Consider the following 20,682-nt stretch of genomic DNA (forward strand, 5'->3'; position numbering starts at 1 on the left):
AAACTTTGGAAACTCGGGTCAGCTACCACCTGTGAGAAAGAAACAGGATTTATATTTCAGATCAATTACTTTTTATCAGAACTGTGTAATTAATAAATATAATAGATCTTAAGTGGATGAAAAAGAGCAAAATGGAAGGTCCATGATACAACGAGAGGGAAATAAACTGATGAGTGTTGGTGGGGCAGAATCAAAGGGATAAGAAACAAAACAGAAGTTGCTGGAAAAGCTAAGCAGGTCTGGCAGCGTCTGTGAAGAGAAATCAGAGTTAATGTTTCAGGTCGAGTGACCATCCTCAGAACAGACCTGAAACCTTAACTCTGATTTTTCTTCACAGATGCTACCAGACCTGCTAGGCTTTTCCAGCAACTTCTGTTTTTGTTTCTGATCTATAGCATCAGCAGCTCTTTTGGATAAAAAAACAAAAGAATTGTGAATGATAGAATTTAGAAAGGAAAAATGTCCCTATTATGTTTTGCTTTTGTATTCAAAAGTTAAATTTTATTTATGTTGTGTTAGATGGCTGTGTTAAGTATAAATAACATTTTGTTGCTTTATGTAATTTTTGACATCCTAGGATGATGCTGTTGTTTTTAAAACATAAGTATTTGGAATAAGCACAGTGAATCTGGAAACCAGCCACAGACATAGATGGCTAGAACGTTAGCTGGTTTGGCCCAAGATATTCTGCATATTCCTGCACCATATATTTATATATAACTGATAAGAAAATTGAGATTTGGGACAGATGTAAGGCTTCACCTGATGACTGAGAGCAATTTATTATTACATTCAGGGCTTAGTACCTAGTGAGGTTGTTTGTGGAAATAGAACTGTGCAAGCAGATAAATGCTGCAAAAACATAGTAAGGTGATGGATTCTCAGGGGAACGAAGCACGAACAGCCAAGTTTCTGGTATTGAGACTGGCTCTAATGCAACGAGGGGTACATCGGCTTCCAAGAGATCCAATTGTGTTAGGGGATTCTATAGTCAGAAGTACAGACAGACATTTCTGTGGCCAGCAGAGAAAATCCAAATGGTGTGTTGTTTCCCTGGTGCCAGGATCAAGGATGTCTCAGAGAGGGTGCAGAATGTTCTCACGGGGGAGAGGGGCCAGTAGGAGGTCATTGTCCACATTGGAACCAACGACATTGGAAGGGAAAAGGTTGAGACTCTGAAGGGAAATTACAGAGAGTTAGGCAGAAATTTAAAAAGGAGGTCCTCAAGGGTAGTAATGTCTGGATTACTCCTAGTGCTACGAGCTAGTGAAGGCAGGAATAGGAGGATAGAGCAGATGAATGCATGGCTGAGGAGATGGTATATGGGAGAAGGATTCACATTTTTGTATCATTGAAATCTCTTATGAGATAGAAGTGACCTGTACAAGAAGGACGGTTTGCACCTAAATTGGAAAGGCACTCATATACTGGCAGGGAAATTTGCTAGAACTGCTTGGGAGGATTTAAACTAGTAAGGTGGGGGGTGGGACCCGGGGAGATAGTGAGGAAAGAGATCGATCTGAGATGGGTACAGCTGAGAACAGAAGGGAGTCAGGGCAGGCAGGAACAAGTAGGACTAATAAATTAAACTGCATTTATTTCAATGCAAGTGGCCTAACAGAGAAGGCAGATGAACTCAGGGCATGGTTAGGAACATGGGACTGGGATATCATAGCAATTACAGAAACATGGCTCAGGGATGGGCAGGACTGGCAGCTTAATGTTCCAGGATACAAATGCTACAGGAAGGATAAAGGCGGTGGGGGGGGTAGAAGTTTTGGTAAGGGATAGCATTGCAGCTGTGCTGAGGGAGGATATTCCTGGAAATACATCCAGGCAAGTTATTTAGGTGAAACAGAACAATTAGAAAGGGATGATCACCTTATTGGGATTGTATTATAGACCCCCTAATAGTCAGAGGGAAATTGAGTAACAAACTTGTAAGGAGATCTCAGCTATCTGTAAGAATAATAGGGTAGTTATGGTAAGGGATTTTAACTTTCCAAACATTGACTGGGACTGCCATAGTGTTAAAGGTTTAGATGGAGAGGAATTTGTTAAGCGTGTACAAGACAATTTTCTGAGTCAGCATGTGGATATACCTATTAGGAGAAAGTGCAAAATTTGACCTACTCTTGAGAAATAAGACAGGGCAGGTAACTGAGGTGTCAGTGGGGGAGCACTTTGGGGCCAGCGACCATAATTCTATTAGATTCAAAATAGTGATGGATAGGATAGACCAGATCTAAAAGTTGAAGTTCTAAATTGGAGAAAGCCCATTTTGGCGGTTTTAGGCAAGAACTGCTGATTGGGGGACAGATGTTCGCAAGTAAAAGGATGGCTGGAAAATGGGAAGCCTTCAGAAATGAGGTAATGAGAATCCAGAGAAAGTATATTCCTGTTATGGTGAAAGGGAAGGCTGGTAGGTATAGGGAATGCTGGATGACTAAAGAAATTGAGGGTTTGTTTCAGAAAAAGGAGGAAGCATATTTCAAGTATAGACAGGATAGATCGAGTGAATCCTTAGAAGAGTATACTTAAGAGGGAAATCAGGACGGCAAAAAGGGGACATGAGATAGCTTTGACAAATAGAATTAAGGAGAATCTAAAGAGTTTTTACAAATATATTAAGGACAAAAGGGTTACTAGGGAGAGAATAGGACCCCTCAGAGATCAGCAAGACAGTTTTTGTGTGGAGCCACAGAAAATGGAGGAGGTACTAAATGAGTATTTTGCATCAGCATTTACTGTGGAAAAGGATATGGAAAATATAGACTGCAGGGAAATAGATGGTGAGATCTTGCAAAATGTCCAGATTACACAGGAGGAAGTGCTGGATACCTTGAACGGTTAAAAGTGGATAAATATTCAGGACTTGATCAAGTCCTGAACTCTGTGGGAAGTGATTGCTGTGCCTCTTGCTGAGATATTTGTATCATCTTCATGCCGGAAGATTGGAGTTTGGCAAACGTGGTGCCACTGTTTAAGAAGGGCAGTAAGGACAAGCCAGGGAACTATTGAGCCAGTGGGCAAGTTGTTGGAGGGAATCCTGAGGGACAGGATGTACATATATTTGGAAATAAATATATTCCTGACAGAGGGCTTTTTGCCCGAAACATCGATTTTACTGCTCCTCAGATGCTGCCTGAACTGCTGTGCTCTTCCAGCACCCCTAATCCAGAATCTGGTTTCCAGCATCTGCTGTCCTTGTTTTTACCTATATATTTGGAAAGGCAAGGACTGATTTGGGATGCTGCCTGACCTGCTGTGCTTTTCCAGCAACGCATTTTCAGCTCTGAACTCCAGCATCTGCACTCCTCACTTTCTCCTCACTGATTTGGGATAGTCAACATGGCTTTGTGCGTGGGAAATCATGTCTCTCAAACTTGATTGAGGTTTTTGAAGAAGTAACAAAGAGGATTGATGAGGGCAGAGCAGTAGATGTGATCTATATGGACTTCAGTAAGGCTTTCGACAAGGTTCCCCATGGGAGACTGATTAGCAAGGTAGGATCTCTTGGAATACAGGGAGAACTAGCCATTTGGATACAGAACTGGCTAGAAGGTAGAAGACAGAGGGTGGTGGTGGAGGATTGTTTTTCAGACTGGAGGCCTGTGACCAGTGGAGTGCCACAAGGATTGGTGCTGGGCCCTCTACGTTTTGTCATTTACATAAATGATTTGGATGCGAACATAAGAGGTACAGTTAGTAAGTTTGCAGATGACACCAAAATTGGGGGTAGTGGACAGCAAAGAAGGTTACCTCAGATTACAACAGGATCTTGACCAGATGGGCCAATGGGCTGAGAAGTGGCAGATGGAGTTTAATTCGGATAAAAGCAAATCTTAGCAGAATTTATACACTTAATGGGAATGTTGCTGAACAAAGAGACCTAGGAGTGCAGGTTTGTCGCTCCTTGAGTTGCAGGTAGATAGGATAGTGAAGAAGGCGTTTGGTATGCTTTCCTTTATTGGTCAGAGTATTGAGTACAAGTGTTGGGAGGTCATGTTGCGGCTGTACAGGATATTGGTTAGGCCACTGTTGGAATTTTGCATGCAATTCTGGTTTCCTTTCTGTCGGAAAGATGTTGTGAAACTTGAAAGGGTTCAGAGTAGATTTACAAAGATGTTGCCAGGATTGGAGGATCTGAGCTACAGGGAGAGGCTGAACTGGCTGGGGCTGTTTTCCCTGGAGTGTCGGAGGCTGAGGGGTGACCTCATAGAGGTTTACAAAATTATGAGGGCATGGATAGGATAAATAGACAAAGTCTTTTCCCTGGGGTCGGGGAGTCCAGTACTAGAAGGCATAGGTTTAGGGTGAGAGGGGTAAGATACAAAAGAGACCTGTGGAACAACTTTTTCACACAGAGTGGTACATGTATAGAATGAGCTGCCAGAGGAAGTGGTGGAGGCTGGTACACTTGCAACATTTAAGAGGCATTTGGATGGGTATATGAATAGGAAGGGTTTGGAGGGATATGGGCCGGCTGCTGGCAGGTGGGACTAGATTGGGTTGGGATATCTGGTTATGGATGGATTGGACTGAAGGGCCTGTTTCCATGCTGTACATCTCTATGACTCTATAATTGAACGTATCTGGTCAGTCATCTAACAGATGTATTCCAACTGACCAGCATGATAGAAATTATTATAACAAGTGTGCCTGTGTTTGGTCCAAAATTCAACTGAGGATTTTTGGCATTTTTGAGTAAGGCACAATTTATGTAATATTGTATTGTCGTTACATTTGCTTCATGGATATGGAAACGTATTTGCACTTTATTACATTCACCATTTGATTGCAGATTTTTATTACATCAAATTGAAAAGTATGAAGACTGTTTGTTTTTTAAAAAAAAACGAACATTCCCTCACTGCACAGGATATTACAGATTCGGAAGTGTTTATTTTTGTCTGCGCTTCACTGATGAATTTTAATTAGCAAGTATTGGCACTCAAGATCGATTCCAATTTGTTCTTGCTGTAAGAATTTCTATGCTTTGTCTTAGGAATTAACTATCCGGTTGACTGATGACACAAATCCATTTTTCTTGTATAACCTTACAATTGGTGAAGAAGATTTTCAAGGGTAAGTTATGAATCTTGTAAGTAAAATTCAATAGAACAAATGTAAATTTGTTCCTTTTTCTTCATGAGTACAAAATTCATCACATTTCCATCCCTGTTTTGCATCAACATAAAGATAGTAATTTGTTCCTTCTCCACCCTATCCCTCGCATGGATACCGGCAGACCCAGCAGACCTCCTTCAGTACAGATCTTTACCATCTTCAATATTTTGTTTTTGTGTAAATGAGCTAATTTAGTTTTGTTTTTGAATCTTGTGGGTTTGTGATGATATAATTAGAAATAGCTAGCAAAAAGCAGTTTTAGATTCTATGTTAATTTCAACTACTGGACCCAAAATGTTAACTCTGCTTTCTCTCCACAGATGCTGCCAGACCTGCTGAGTTTTTTCCAGCAATTTCTGTTTTTGTTGAAAAAGATGTACCAAGTAGTTGAATGAATACATCAAAATCTGATCATCTCATAACTAAAAGTTGTTTAACATTCACGTTGAAAATTTAATTACTTATTGATTCTTGGTATTACAAGCAAAAAGTTACAGATAAAAAGGAGTGATACTAGTTGTTCAGAAAATGCACATTGCAAGTGCAATTGAAGTGTTATATGGAGAGAGAAACTGGAGGGGAAAAAAGATATTCAACACCAGGGGTTACCTCTGTTGCATTCTCCATCAGGATTAATAGCTAAACAGACCAGGCAAATGCAGTGAATTAGCATCATTTCAAGGATGAATGTAAAATAGTTTCTACTGTTTTGTCCCCTGTGCTAAGTAGTTTTGAAGAAGTTCTTTAACTTATTTACAACTCAAATAATTCACTATAAACCTTGCTATAGCAGTTTGAATTCTTGTTCCAAGTTCTTTTCAGGAAAATGTTGCAAGTTTATGAGATAGAACAAGGAATAATTTAAAATGCTGTGATTCATTTTTAATTCCTAGCGACTATTTATTTGATTTGTGAAGTCAGATTCACGCATGCATTCATTTTTTTAATTCAATCAGCTGTGATAATTGCTTTTCAGTTGAGATTTTACCAACTTGCCAAACTTTAGGTTATTTAATAAGTTATTGCTAAATAAACTTAAGGGTGATTTGAAAGTGGTGTTTATTTTGTTTTATAACTTTCAGATTGGCTTCTTCAACTAGATGACTTCTGTGCTGGAGATTCCCGCATGGGCCTCATGTAATGAACTGGTCCAGGAATTCTCGAATCTAGCAGCAAAGAAACTTTTTATTGAGTGCTGAATTCTACTGTAGTTTAAATATCTAGCATTTGACAGCTCATGTGAAATAGTGAGCATGTAAGGTAACAAAGGGGTAACCATATCATGTGATGAGATGAATAAGGTGCTAGGTAAATGGATATAGGTAGAATGAGAGTTGGCATGAGGATTGTCAGGATGGGTTGTGTTGAGGGGTAGTGTTGGATATGCTGGAGGCGGGGTCATGACATTTTGGGATGGGTGTCATGAAAAGGTTATTGAACCAGCCAGGCTGGTCAGTGCTGAATTCAAGGTTCAGTTCATTGGTTGCCTGAACTTATAATAGGTTCTTAACCCTCTAATTGTTCCTGGTTAACTATTAAGCTCGATTGGGTCAGAATCCTCAAGTTCCAACTTTTAAGTAAGATTTTTTCTGAGGGTTCCAAACACAGGGGAATTACCTGTCAGGAGTTCAATTTATTGGCTCATTTCAGTGAAGCCAGCTGCAGATAGGTTTCACATGATCTTAATGTGCAACTCCAGTATACTCCATTTCAATAGTTACCTGGGCCAATAAGATAAGAGCCGATTTGTGGCCAGTGGTGAATGATACTTACTGTTCGCTACACCAACAGTTAACTGAATTTTTGACAGGTATCATGTAGACGTGCTCTCAGTGTGAGCCTGATCCAGGGTATGCAGTCCACGGGGGATCTGTAGCATCTTTGAGCAGGGTAAGCCCCAGTAAAGCTCTTCAACCATTTGGATTGGAGCAATATGACTACTCTAAAGAAGGACTTGCAAGTTAGCTTTAAATCATGTGCGTAACGATGGGGAAAATAAGCTAAAACTAAGCTAGAGAGATAAAATAAAATACTTTTAATTAAATCACTATTGTTAAGTTATGAAGGTAGGAGTTTCTATTTTTATTAAATTAGATTATCAGATCCACTTTTTTTTATTACTTCAATCAGTAACTAAGACTGATAAGCTATTAAAAATTTGTTCACATTTGCATCAGATTTAACATTTCCTGGCATGTTCACTAAATAGATACGGCAGTTTCACCTCTTGGTGTTAATCAAGTCTGTTGGTGAGGTTTTATTTGAACAAAGTCAGTGGAGGAGCGTGATTACTTAAGAAAGTGGGTTAACTATACAGGTATGAAATCTGGAAGTTATTGCTCAGAATAATGGTGACTGCTTGTTGCCTCACCTTAATTCCCAAAACAAAATCTGGGTTATTGGGTGCATTATGATAGCAATTTTATTGTCTTTAGTTCTCTTGAGCGTATATCCTTATGTGAAAATGAAGTTAATGATACTTAAAGGCTCATAGTTCATTTTGTTAGGGACTGTGGAAATAAGGATTCTGAGTATTCTGCGATGTTTGTTAAGCTCAATATTTAACTACCTCAGCATTATATTTTGAAGTAGTCTGTGTATTGACAATATTTACTGTCTATTAATCTTACTTATGCATATATTCTCTTAAACTTAAATTATGAATCTATCCTGAAAACTTGTTTTTATTTCATTCATGTGTCATTATTAAATCAATACTGCGCTCTTTACAACCTGGTAGTAGAAGTGTGAAGCCTTTAAACAGTGTGCTGTTAAAGCTTTTGTTTGAGGTGAGCAGGAGTGTTGATGGCAAACCTTATTTCTTTAAAATTAAAATGAATTGCGACATCCCTATCCATTTGAAGGCCTTTCATATTACTCCCTGGAAATAATGGAATGGAATTATCAGTAGTTAGCAACCTTAATAAATAATGAGAAAAAATGAGTAACCATATTCCTATTTGGCACGTTTTGTAGTTTTGATTCTGATTATTTCTATCTTTCATGTGGATACATCTGAGAATGGAAGCAGTTACCTTTCTTTTCTGTTTCTTCTTGACAACTTCGAGAGAGGTTGAGAATTATTGGAAAGAGAAAAAAAAATAGTTTTGGCCTCACAGTTCAAACCAGTGATATGGGTTCACAATCTTGCAAAATATTACTATAGTGTCATGGAGCCTTGGGTAGGTTGCACTTACGGTGTTCCGTTCTGGCTTCCAAATTGCAAAATGATGTGTAGTCATATTGGCTAAAGTACAAAAAGTGAGTTTTACCGAGATGATATCAGAACTGAGAAATTATAACTATCAGGAAATAATGAAGGAAATATGACTGTTTTCCTTTGGAAAGGAGAAGGCTGAGAAATAATCACTTAGAGCTTCTTAGAACTATGATGGAGTTGGATAGGGTGAATTTTTTACTCATTGGTCAGATTATAGAACTTACTACCCCATGGAGTAGTTGAAGCACGCAGCATAGGTATATTGAAAAGATTAGCTATGTAAACACTTGATGGTGAAAGGAATAGAATGCTTTGCTGATATGGAACATCAGGACCTATTCCTGTTTAATGAGATGACCTGTCTTAGTACTGGAAATATTGTATGGTGTAAAATTAAGTTAACTATTCGATTTTACAGTTTAAAGATTCAGCAAGGACTGCTGGTAGAATTTTCTGCTTTTCCACACCGATTCATAGAGCTTCTGGACCAATGTATCCAGGAACAAAGCAAAGAGGTGCCAAGGTGGGTTTGATATATCATCTAATTGAACAGAAGTATGAATTTCTCTTGATTCACTTCTCGGAATGATTACCTCCATCTTTTACATTTTTATGAGTCTTGAATTCTGTGACCTTGAATTATCAAAAAATTAAGAGGGGTTTCCAAGTGTACTAAATAACTGCAATATTTCTGCTGTGACCCATAATCATGAGCAGGATCTACAGATTCATCCTGTTGTTTCTAGCTGAGACACTTTAATTTCAGTTTCAATTCATGATCAGATTGTTACTCATTTATTCAATTTTTATGTAATCAGTACTTTGCTTTTTAAAAGTCACAAGCTTGTTTTCAAAACCCTATATCTCTATCATCTTCTCCAGCCCCACAACTCTCTGAGATATCTGTGCTTCTCTGTTCTATTATCTGGAGCAGCTGCTGTTTTAGTTTCTCTAGAGTTGGTAATGGTGCTTTCACTTGCCTAAGCCTGGAAATTTAGGAATTCTCCCAATCTTTCTGCATCACTTTTCTCCTTTGAGAGACTCCTTGAGATCTGCGTCTTTCATCAAGCTTTTTGGTACCTGACCCACTGGGTTGAGGGGATAGCAGGAGAAATATCAAGCTCTGTGCCAGTCACTTTCCAACCATTGACCAAGAGGTAACTAGTTACTGGAGTTTTATATTTGGTCCTAGTATAAATGGTTGCTTTCATCTTGTCCTATCCTCAGTTACAATTAGAACATCTGTAACTAGAATTTGAGAGTTGCATTATCCATAATTCAAATGATTCTTGACTGAGAATGACTGAAAAAGTAGCCTTAAGGAATCCATTGGCACTGCTTGGTATTGAAAACATTGAAATAACTCTACTTTAGTAAAGTGTTCAACTGTGTAGTTGGTGGCTTTTAGTGCTAGAAGTCCACATGAGCAGAAATGAGAGACAACATTATATGTGTCACCTTTCCATATGTGAAATATGCTATAAAGCAGATTGCTAATTTGTAAATGGTACAGTAAACCAAAGTCCCATCTGCCTCTCGGGTAGCTGTAAAAGATTCCTTGGCAAAAGACCAGGCGAATTGTCCTGTTATCCTAGCCAATAATTATCACTCAACTAATATGGATTATCTGGTCATTTATTCTAATATTGCTCGTGGGACCTAATGTGTGCAAAATAATGAAATGCAAAACAGTGTAGCAAACAATGAGTAGACATCTAAAGTACTTAATTGTCTGAAGTGTTGAGGGGTAGCTTGAGATCGTAAAAGACAGTTTATAACTGAAAGATTATTTTTGTCCAATTGTATTTAAACAATTTCTGATTTTAAAATGCTTTACATTATTAATTTTCTGTAGGTTTATGCTTCAGTTGGCAACCCAGCATCATCCATTGGACTGCATGCCTGCAAGTTTAGATATAGTAGAAACCAATCCATTCAAACACCTCACCCACCTCTCTTTAAAGCTGCTTCCAGGAAATGACAATGACATTAAGAAATATTTGGCTATCTGCTTGCAAAATGTGAAGGTTTGTTTCTATTCCTATTTCCAGTGTATATTAAACATGTTCTTAAATTTATTCTGATTGATTATTCCAATAATGAAACATTCTTTTAAAAGTTGTCTTATAATAATCTGATATTAATCCATTAATTTATATAATCTTTTCTCAAGGTATGATTTTGAACAAAAGCTGCAAATGCTTTCTTTCCTTTTAGTCATCTTGTTGAAAAATTCTATATCAATATAGTCTAATTTATGAAAAACTAGATAAATACCGACAGCTCAGTATCTTTAAGTTACTAACCGAGGCCAAAGCAGAGTAATAAAGTATGTTGGGCCAACCTCCAGTCGCTCAGCACCACTTTTGTATGATACTGGAAGCAAGGCAAAACAGAATTTAGTTGCTTCTTGGATGAGAGATCACCTGGTGATGGTAGGCACATTGGTTTTGGACACTTTCAGTGTGCTCCGTGTCTAGTCTTTTTTTTTCTTGGAAGATTGTACATTGGGTAAGGGGTGACTGAATAAAAAAAAACTTTAAAATTTCAACATTTCTAGCCTGTTTTTTCTGCCCTTTATGATCATGATTTTGATTGGCATCATTGTGACCTCTTTGCCCCCCCCACCATTTTTTATATTTTTACCTGAGTTATCTCATTTTCTGAATTTGCAATGAGGTTATTGCAGAGAAACATGTTGGGTTAATCCTCCGTTTGTTGATAACTGTTCATTGATCCCCTAAAATATTATTACAGATATCAAATTGAATTATTTCTAGAACCATATTATTTCTGATCAAATTCAGCAATTGTGAATGATTCTGACTAAAATAATAAAACTATATAACAGGAATAAAAAGAATCCATCTGGGGAGAAAAAGATGTGAGTACAATGTTGCTAAATTCAAGTGTCAATTTCACTTTTATGATATATTGCTTAACACAGAAAATAATGTACCACTTAAAGTATATTTCAGTTTTACTTTGTACTATGTTATGTATAATGCTAACTATTAAGTTGATAGATTTAAGAAACCTTTGAATAGGCTAACTATAACAAATTTCAAAGTTATTTTCTTTTTTAGATAGAAAATAGTTCACTGCAAGAAAGGTTGCATAGAACAGAAGAAGATCTAACAAAAAGATTAAGTATCACTCAACAGGTTTGTAGATAAAATCCTTGATTTTCAGCAGTATAATGGTAGAATGAACTGAAATACCAGTGTGCATTGCTACATATCAAGTATGAAGATTTGTTGACTTAATCTTGACCTAAGCTGTTGTTAGTTTTTTTTTAAAATGTCAGACAAGACGATGAGAATTTGCTGGCCTCTACAAGGCATGATCATAGCAAGAAGGGTTGGATAGAAATGCTAAAATTGAGAAGAGCTGTATCAACAACTTTAAACAATCCTCCTGCCACCACAATAATATGGAGAGCAAAGTAAAAATCCAGCAGCTCTATAAAGCCCCACTTTTTCTAGCTGTAAACATTTTCTGACAATGAATGAGCCTCCAGCTGAATGCGGACAACTTCTTGGTGATGTCCCAGAGGGGGAGTTTTCTTCTTTTCAAACATGGAGGCCAGGCATGGGTAATGGCCCTACCAATTATACTGGAACTTCTCCATTAGTATAATTTTAATGTTAATATAAGAATTTCTTCAGCCTGTCTAGTGTAGGTTGAAGGGTTCAAGCTTTGCTCAGCACTGGCCGTTGTTGCTGATACTGTCAGTCCTCGTATTGGGGAACAGCCAACAGGAAAGAAACCCAACTGACACCTTGTTCTTCAGCTGTGAAATCAAAGGGAGGGAATGCTGCTTGCTGGGTGTGTTGCATTTTTGGCCACTATCAGGATTCTGATTTTTTTTTGGGAAATTTCTTTTGATGTCTAGCAATGCGGTGTTTCTGATCCCTATGTTGATGAACGAAAGGAAATTGGACTAAAGGGTATATAATTGCACAATGAGGTGACCATAAAAATATGGAGTAAGCAAGCAACTCCTCCATGGCTGAAACTTCATGTGTGTTGACTTTCAAACTGCTGACCATCGCATTCTCGCCATTCTTTCTTCTCAAGATCCATCTCCGTGTCATCACACTTATTGGTTCTTTCGTATTTGTCAATATATATCCAAAGATAAAAATCACATAACACCAGGTTAAAGTCCAACAGGTTTAATTGGAAGCATACTAGCTTTCAGAGCGACACTCCTTCATCAGGTGATTGTGGAGGGCTCAATCGTAACTACAGAATTTATAGCAAAAATTTGCAGTGTGATGTAACTGAAATTATGCATTGAAAAATTGATTGTCTATTAAGCCTTTCATCTGTTAGAATACAGTGATAGTTTCACTTCTTTCATGTGTAAATCACAAAACCCTTTTTTTAAAAGTTGCATTCTCGGGTTAGCTGTTAAAAATGGTGATAGCTAGACAATATGTTGAAGGTTTTAGCCCCCTGTGTTCTCTGTCTGTGACCTGATGTTGAGATTGATTCTAATCTAAAAAGTGAGATAACAGAGTTTTACATAAATTCATGCAGTTTTTGAGCTCAGAGTTCTACATGAATGTATGCAGTTTTTGAGCAAAGTGCAATGTAACTCTGCAAGTACAAATTCACCACACAAAATATATGTGTACATGTGGATCTTTGTCTGTCTGGGGTGGGAGTTGTGAGTGTGAGAAAGTGTGTGTGTGTGTGTCTCTGTCTCTCTGTCTGTCTGTCTCTCTCTCTGTCTGTCTGTCTCTCTCTCTGTCTCTCTCTCTCTCTCTTTCTGTCTGTCTGTCTCTGTCTCTCACACACACACACACACACACACACACACACACACACAGAATACAGTGATAGTTTCACTTCTTTCAATAGATGAAAAGCTTAACAGGCAATCAATTTTTCAATGTATACTTTCAGTTACATCACACTGCACATTTTTGCTATAAATTCTGTGTTACGATCGAGCCCTCCACAATCACTTGATGAAGGAGCGTTGCTCCGAAACTAGTGTGCTTCCAATTAAACCTGTTGGACTATAACCTGGTATTGTGTGATTTTTAACTTTGTACACCTCTGTCCAATACCGGCATCTCCAAATCATGTCCAAAGATAGAACATAGAAAAGTACAGCACAGAACAGGCCCTTCAGCCCATGATGCCGAGGATTATTCCTAATCTAAAATAAAATAGTGGGTGGTACGGTGGCACAGTGGTTAGCACTGCTGCCTCAATGCTAAAGACCTGGATTCAATTCCCGTCTCAGGCGACTGACTGTGGAGTTTGCACATTTCCTCCAGGTGCTCCGGTTTCCTCCCACAGTCCAAAAATGTGCAGGTTAGGTGAATTGGCCATGCTAAATTGCCCGTAGTGTTAGCTGAAGGGGTAATGTAGGAGAATGGGTCTGGGTGGGTTGCGCTTCGGCGGGTCGGTGTGGACTTGTTGGGCCGAAGGGCCTGTTTCCATACTGTAAGTAATCTAATCTAAAAGTAATCTAATTCTAACCTAACTTACGCACCCCTCAATTCACTGCTGTCCATATACATGTCCAGCCGTTGTTTAAATGTCCCTAATGACTCGGCTTCCACCACCACTGCTGGCAACGCATTCCATGCATTCACAACTCTCTATGTAAAGAACCTACCTCTGAGGTCTCCTCTACACTTTCCTCCTAACACTTTAAACTATGACCCCTCGTGCCAGTCAGTCTTGCCCTGGGGAAGAGTCTCTGGCTATCGACTCTATCCATGCCTCTCATACCTTGTATACCTCAATCACGTCACCTCTCTTCCTCCTTCTCTCCAGAGAGAAAAGTCGAAGCTCAGTCAACCTCCAGTCCAGGCAGCATCCTGATATACCTTCTTTGCACCCTGTCCAAAGCATTCCTATCTTTCCTGTAATAGGGCGATCAGAACTGGACACAATATTCCAAATGTGATCTCATCAGGGTTTTGTAGAGCTGTAGCAAAACCTCGCAGCTCTTAAACTCGATCCCCCTCTTAATGAAAGCCAAAACACCATATGCTTTCTTAATAACCCTGTTGTCCACTTGGGTGGCAACTTTGAGGGATCTATGCACTTGAACACCAAGAACCCACTGTTCCTGCACACTGCCAAGAATCCTGTCTTTAATCCTATATTCAGCATTCAAGTTCAACCTTCCAAAATGCATCACTTTGTATTTATCCAGATTGATTGCCATCTGCCATTTCTCAGCCCATCTTTGCATCCTGTCTATGTCGCTTTGCAGTCTGCAATAGCCCTCAATACTATCAGTGGTACCTCCAACTTTTGTGTCATTGGCAGATGTACTAACGCACCCCTCAACCTCCTCATCCAGGTCATTTATAAAAACTACAAAGAACAGAGGTCAAAGAACAGAGCCCTGCGGGACACCACTCACCACTGACCTCCAGGCAGAATACTTTCCGTCTACGACCACTCTCTGCCTCCTGTTAACCAATCAATTCTGAATCTAGGCAGCCAAGTTCCTCTGTATCCCATACCTCCTGACTTTATGAATGAGCCTACTATGGGGAACCTTATCAAATGCCTTGTTGAAGTCCATGTACACCACATTCACTGCTCGATCTTCATCGACCTGTCTCATCACCACCTCAAAGAACTCAGTAAGATTTGTGAGGCATGACCTGCCCCTCTCAAAGCCATGTTGACTGCCTTTAATCATGCTATGCTTTTCCAAATAGTCATAAATTCTATCTCTCAGAATTCTTCCAAAACAGACTGAATGGTCTGTAATTGCCAGGGATTTCCCTAATCCCCTTCTTGAAAAGAGGAACAACATTCACCCCCCTCCAATCCTCCAGTATAACTCCCATGGCAAGTGAGGAAGCAAAGATCTGCACCAGCGGCTTAGCAACCTCCTTTCTCACTTCCCGGAGCAACCTAGGAAAAATCTGGTCTGGCCAGATGTTTACCAAAATTTCCAGCGCATCAACTTCATCAATCTTAATCTGTTCAAGCCTATTTCCCAGCTCCTCAAAGCTCTCATTCACGCAAGGTCCCTTTCCTTAGAGAAAACCAAAGCAAAAAACTCATTTAGGGTTTCTTATGCATTTGGATTAACCATAATAAATGTGGAGCAAATGGGATATGGGCTAGGTCTGGCTCTTCAATAGACAATAGGTGCAGCAGTAGGCCATTCTGCCCTTTGACCCAGCACCACCATTCGTTATGATCATGGCTGATCATCCTCAATCAGTATCCTGTTCCTACCTTATCCCAAAAACCCTTGATTCCACTATCCTTAAGAGCTCTATCCAATTCTTTCTTGAAAGTATCCAGAGACTTGGCCTCCACAGCCTTCTGGGGTGGAGCATTCCATACAGAGTGTTGGTGCATCCTTAATGGGCTGAATAGCCATTCTCTGCACAATAGTATTCTGCAATTCTATATTCTCAATTTTCTTTTGTCCATGTGGTCACCTCTGCTCTGTCATAAGGTTACATTACTGGTTTTCTCTTAGTAGTAGTGCAATCCCTTAACAATAGTAATTGCAAGAAATGAACTGGCTTTCACATGGATGTCTTTAGCACCCAAATTTACTTCCTTTGTAGTGATATTAATTGGAAACTATTATCTGTATATCAGACATCAAGCTCTGAATGAGCTAGAACTTCCAGTGATTCAACATTGACAAAGTGAAAGTTTTATGAATTAATTCTTAAGTGCTGATTCCATCAACCTCCATGGACTCACTTTGATGGAATTCCTGAATTAAACCCCACTATGAATCTATTTTATTATGAGCTAATTTTGAATTTTTAGAATTGATTAGTTACCAAATAAAAGAATTTCCAGAAAATGCAGAAAATACTTCTTTCCTCTTTCTACTGTATCATTGGTACCGACGTAGACCACGACAATTGGATCTTTCCCCTCCCACTCCAAATTCCTCTCTTCAGATGAGTTTTTGTGAGCCCAGACACCAGGCAGGAATCACAGCCCTTGGGATCCTGGTCATGGAGAACAGTGTCTGTTTCCCTCACTATGTTATCCCCGATTACAGTTACATTCTCTTTTTTTTCTCCCTACTCTTGAATGGCTCTTTGTGCCATGGTGTAATGGTCAGTTTGATAATCTTTCCTAGGGCCCCCACTCTCATCCACATAGGAAACAAGAACGTCAAGCCTGTTAGACAAGCTCAAGGACTGAGGCTCTTTCATCACAACTACCTGGATCCCACTATGACCTGCCTCGCTCACAGTCATATCCTCCTGTCCCTGTCCACTGACCAAATTTAAGTTAGTTAATCTAAAGAGTGTGACTGCCTCCTGAAACCATGTCCAAGTAATCTTTTACCCTCTCAGATGTGTCACAGTGTCAAAACTCAAACTCCAGCTCATTAACTCTGAGCTAGAGTTCCTCAAGTAACCAACACTTGCTGCAGATATGGTCATTATGAACCATAATGAGATCCACCAACTCCCACATCATGCAGTTGCAACACAGTGCCTGGCCTGGCAACTCTGTTTTAATTACTTAGCTTTTAATTTTATTTTTAAAATATCATACTTGTCTTTTAGTTTGTAGCGTCTAAGTATTTCAACTTTTTACCTTCAACCTGAAAGTAACCGATAATGGTCAAATTAGTGGCTGTCATCAACCAGCAAACTTACTGTTTATCTGTGATGTTATTTCTTTGCGCTGGGCCCCTGATCTTCCACAGTTGTCCTGTAAAAAGACCTAACAAACTATAAAACAAATAAAAAGCATCTCTTCCCCTTTGCAGTAAATTTCCATGTTGCGCTCCAAATTTCCAATTTCCCAAAACTACAAACTCACTCTGGCTGTGTCTCACTCTGAATGGGATCTCTCCTTGCCCGGTGATAAGTTTGCTGATCCACAGCTATTTGTGCAGAGTCAACATAATTGAGCTTGTGTTTCATGCTGATTTGTCATACAGTAGTTCTGCTATGACACGGTAGTTCCATTTCTCGTGCAGTCCTGTGTTATAAGAAAATCGTTTAATAATTGCACCATTTAAACTAATGGGGCTGGCATTGTGTTATAATCAATACATGTTTTAAAACTTCATGCCTTAGGAACAGTGTTCCCAATTTGTCAATCGTGCTATAGCAAATTTGTGTTAACGAAATGTGCGTTATAGCAGAACAACCTTTATGCTATCTGTATTCTGTTTGGTAAGGCCTTCTGGGTTAATGAAATGTGTGTTATAGCAGAACAACCTGTATGCTATTTGTATTCTGTTTGGTAAAGCCTTCTGGGAGGTTTCTTGTGTTTTCCAAAGTCTTAGGGTCATAGAAATGTACAGCATGGAAACCGACCTTTCGTCCAATTCGTTAATGCCGACCAGATATCCCAACCCAATCTAGTCCCACCTACCAGTACCTGGCCCATATCTCTGCAAACCCTTCATATTCATATACCCATCCAGATGCCTTTTAAATGTTGCATGCAATATTCCAACAGTAACCTGATCAATGTCCTTGACAGCTGCAACATGACCTCCCAACTCCTGTACTTAATACTCTGACCAATAAAAAGGCAAGCATACCAAATGCCTTCTTCAGTATCCTATTTATCTGCGACTCCACTTTCAAGGAACTATGAACCTGCACTCAAAGGTCTCTTTGTTCAGCGACACTCCCTAGGACCTTGCCATTAAATATATAAGTCCTGTTAAGATTTGCTTTCCTAAAATGCAGCACCTCACATTTATCTGAATTAAACTCCATTTGCCACTTTTCAGCCCATTGACCCATCTGATCGAGATCCCGTTGTAATCTGAGGTAACTTCTTCGCTGTCCACTGCGTGTCCAATTTTGGTGTCATCTATAAACTTACTAACTATATCTCTTATGCTCACATCCAAATCATTTATATAAATGGTGAAAAGTAGTGGACCCAGCACTGATCCTTGTGGCACTCCACTGGTCTCGAGTCTCTTCTTTAAAGAAAGAAACTTTCAACATTGTTTAGATTATGTAAACTATTTCTGCTTCAACACTATTGATAAGTACTCGGAATGAATATTTTGAAATTGTATGTATTGCCATTCATAATTTGCCATCCACTAAGATTAACAGATCCAGTGCATGCAGTGAAACATCTAATTTCCCAATATGCATTTTGACATGTACTGGAACAACATGGGTAAAACTCTCTCCTCTAGTTTAATGTAATGTCATAAGGAAATCTTGGTCTCAAGGAAATGTATCCAACTTTTTTAATTGGCACAGTTAAATAGATGGTTAGAGTATACATTGTGAATGAAAATGATCCATTTGAATATGTGTATACTGTATAACCCAGTTGCAGTCCACACTGTAAATTTATTTTCTCTTCTATTCACAGCAACAAAATAATGCAACTGTAAAAGTAGCTTAATACACCAAACTAGGTTCCATTTATTTTAGTGAATCTGTACTTACTGCTAAATTTTCATGTTTAGACCTTGGCTGATAAAAGTAAAGAACTGGATAGATTACGGAATGAATGGACTGCGCATACAAACATGCTAACAAACAAGCATAGCCAAGAAGTTCTAACAGAACGGGAGAAGGCCTCTCAGGTGAGAAAATGCATGGTTAAGTTGGAAATCAAAATATGAACAACATTTAAAAGTTTAGGTAAAGAAATATTTATTTAGTGCTTTATCCACATGCTAAGCATGTTCTAGAATAATTTATAATCGGTTGGTCAATTTTTGAGGTAAAGCCACTTTTAGTCAAATACTGCAGTAAATGTGCATGCACTAAATAGAAGTGGTTAGTTTCTTTTTGCTAATGTTAGTCAAGAAAGGTATGTCAATCAGAATACGTACACAATGCCAGGAGATCTGTTGTGCTCGTTTTAATTGTTTGCCTCATCTAAAGAGTGGCTCCTATTAATTGCGCAGCATTCTTTGCGTACAGTTTGTGCTGAAACCTGTTGTGAGGATGGAAACCGAAACCTAATTTTGAAAAATACCAAAGCTGATCTAAGCTGGCATTTCAATCCAAATAGAGAATATGGTGGAAATGCTAAAGTATGTTGGTTGCATGGAGCTACATAAGAATCCCCTATCACATAATCCTGAAAAAATATTCAAGTTTATAATAACATGCCTGTTTTATGCAGTTACATCCATAGAATTGGAGTAACCATGGTACACAGAATTGGAGGATTTGAACATTGATGGTCCTCAAGTTAAGAGTTGCTAAAAGTTTAGGAAGGAAGTCAAATTCAGTGATAATTTGTAAACACAGTTTAAAAGAAAATCAGTGTTACTAAATGTATGTTCCCAATGAGGTGGTGCAGCAAGTTCATATTTGTTAATATTTCAATGAATATGGATTCCTATCCCAGTCAAGCTACAGAAAAGAAACCCAGTCTAAATTATTAGCTGTGTGAAATCAAATGTCAAATTTTCGTCACTTATTATACAGTATTTGATTTGTTAAAAATTCTTGTTCCCTTCCTTCATGTTTTACACCTGTGATGTAGGATATTCTGCTACCAAATTTGTTGCTGCTTCTAAGTTTTCTTTCCATGGTTGAGGACTGAATGGTGATGAGGAACATGTAGCAGCAATCTGAAAAAAATGATTCCTCTGAGAAATTGCATAAAGATAATTTCTGCTTTGGATCCTGTTTTATATATGGTATGGTGGCTGCCATACTCACAGCTTTGCATGGGTCATATGATTGGGACAGCAACATTTTCAATCATTTTGAGATGCAGTATCTCCATCTGTGTCTGCTACAATGTCTCTGCTGTTTGGCATCTCTCACCTTGCCCTGTGGTTTCTTGGGCTCAGTTTGCAGGATGTTTGATGCTGGCGTCATGTCTAACTGTCTCCAGCATGGTCAATTAGGAACAAAAGATTCCAATTTTGGGGATACTGTTCATGCATTTTGACAGCTTAAAATTGTGCAGAGCAATGAGATGGTGAGATAATGTGTTGAAGCAGCAGTGACATCAGTAGCAATGTGCTATAGTGTGAGAAGAGAAAAGGAGTAGTCTGCATATACTTTGAAATGTACGATAGTGTAAATAAAGAAATTTCCTGGAGCCAGACCTTTGTCACTCAGTTAGAGAGAAACCTTTTCCAATTCAGAATAGGTCACAACTCATCTGAAGTGATGGTAAATCCACAAACCATATAGGATCTCTGTTCAACTCTGAGGCTGACTCCAGAATATCATATATTTCAGACCAAATGCTTGTTCTTTGAAAATACGAGTAGGTCATTTGAGCCTGCTCTATCATTCAGTATGATCGTGGCTGATCATCCTACACCATACCCTGCTTTTGCTTTCGCCCCATATCCTTTGATCCCTTTAGCTCTCAGAACAATATCTGTTTGCTTCTTG

The 20,682-nt window shown here is 38.8% G+C and overlaps 1 protein-coding gene across 1 annotated transcript in view; it reads left to right on the forward strand.

Moving 5' to 3' along the window:
- Positions 1 to 20,682, forward strand: part of sass6 (SAS-6 centriolar assembly protein) — a 78,558-nt gene that overhangs the window by 21,971 nt on the left and 35,905 nt on the right. Inside the window, exons 3-7 of the mRNA XM_060845337.1 lie at positions 5,009 to 5,088; positions 8,769 to 8,873; positions 10,206 to 10,377; positions 11,437 to 11,514; positions 18,780 to 18,899. Coding sequence (XP_060701320.1) covers positions 5,009 to 5,088; positions 8,769 to 8,873; positions 10,206 to 10,377; positions 11,437 to 11,514; positions 18,780 to 18,899 — 555 coding nt within the window. The remainder of the gene's footprint in view (positions 1 to 5,008; positions 5,089 to 8,768; positions 8,874 to 10,205; positions 10,378 to 11,436; positions 11,515 to 18,779; positions 18,900 to 20,682) is intronic.

Source organism: Hemiscyllium ocellatum, chromosome 2 (genome assembly GCF_020745735.1).
Source record: "Hemiscyllium ocellatum isolate sHemOce1 chromosome 2, sHemOce1.pat.X.cur, whole genome shotgun sequence".
In the NCBI taxonomy this organism is placed as follows: Eukaryota; Metazoa; Chordata; class Chondrichthyes; order Orectolobiformes; family Hemiscylliidae; genus Hemiscyllium; species Hemiscyllium ocellatum.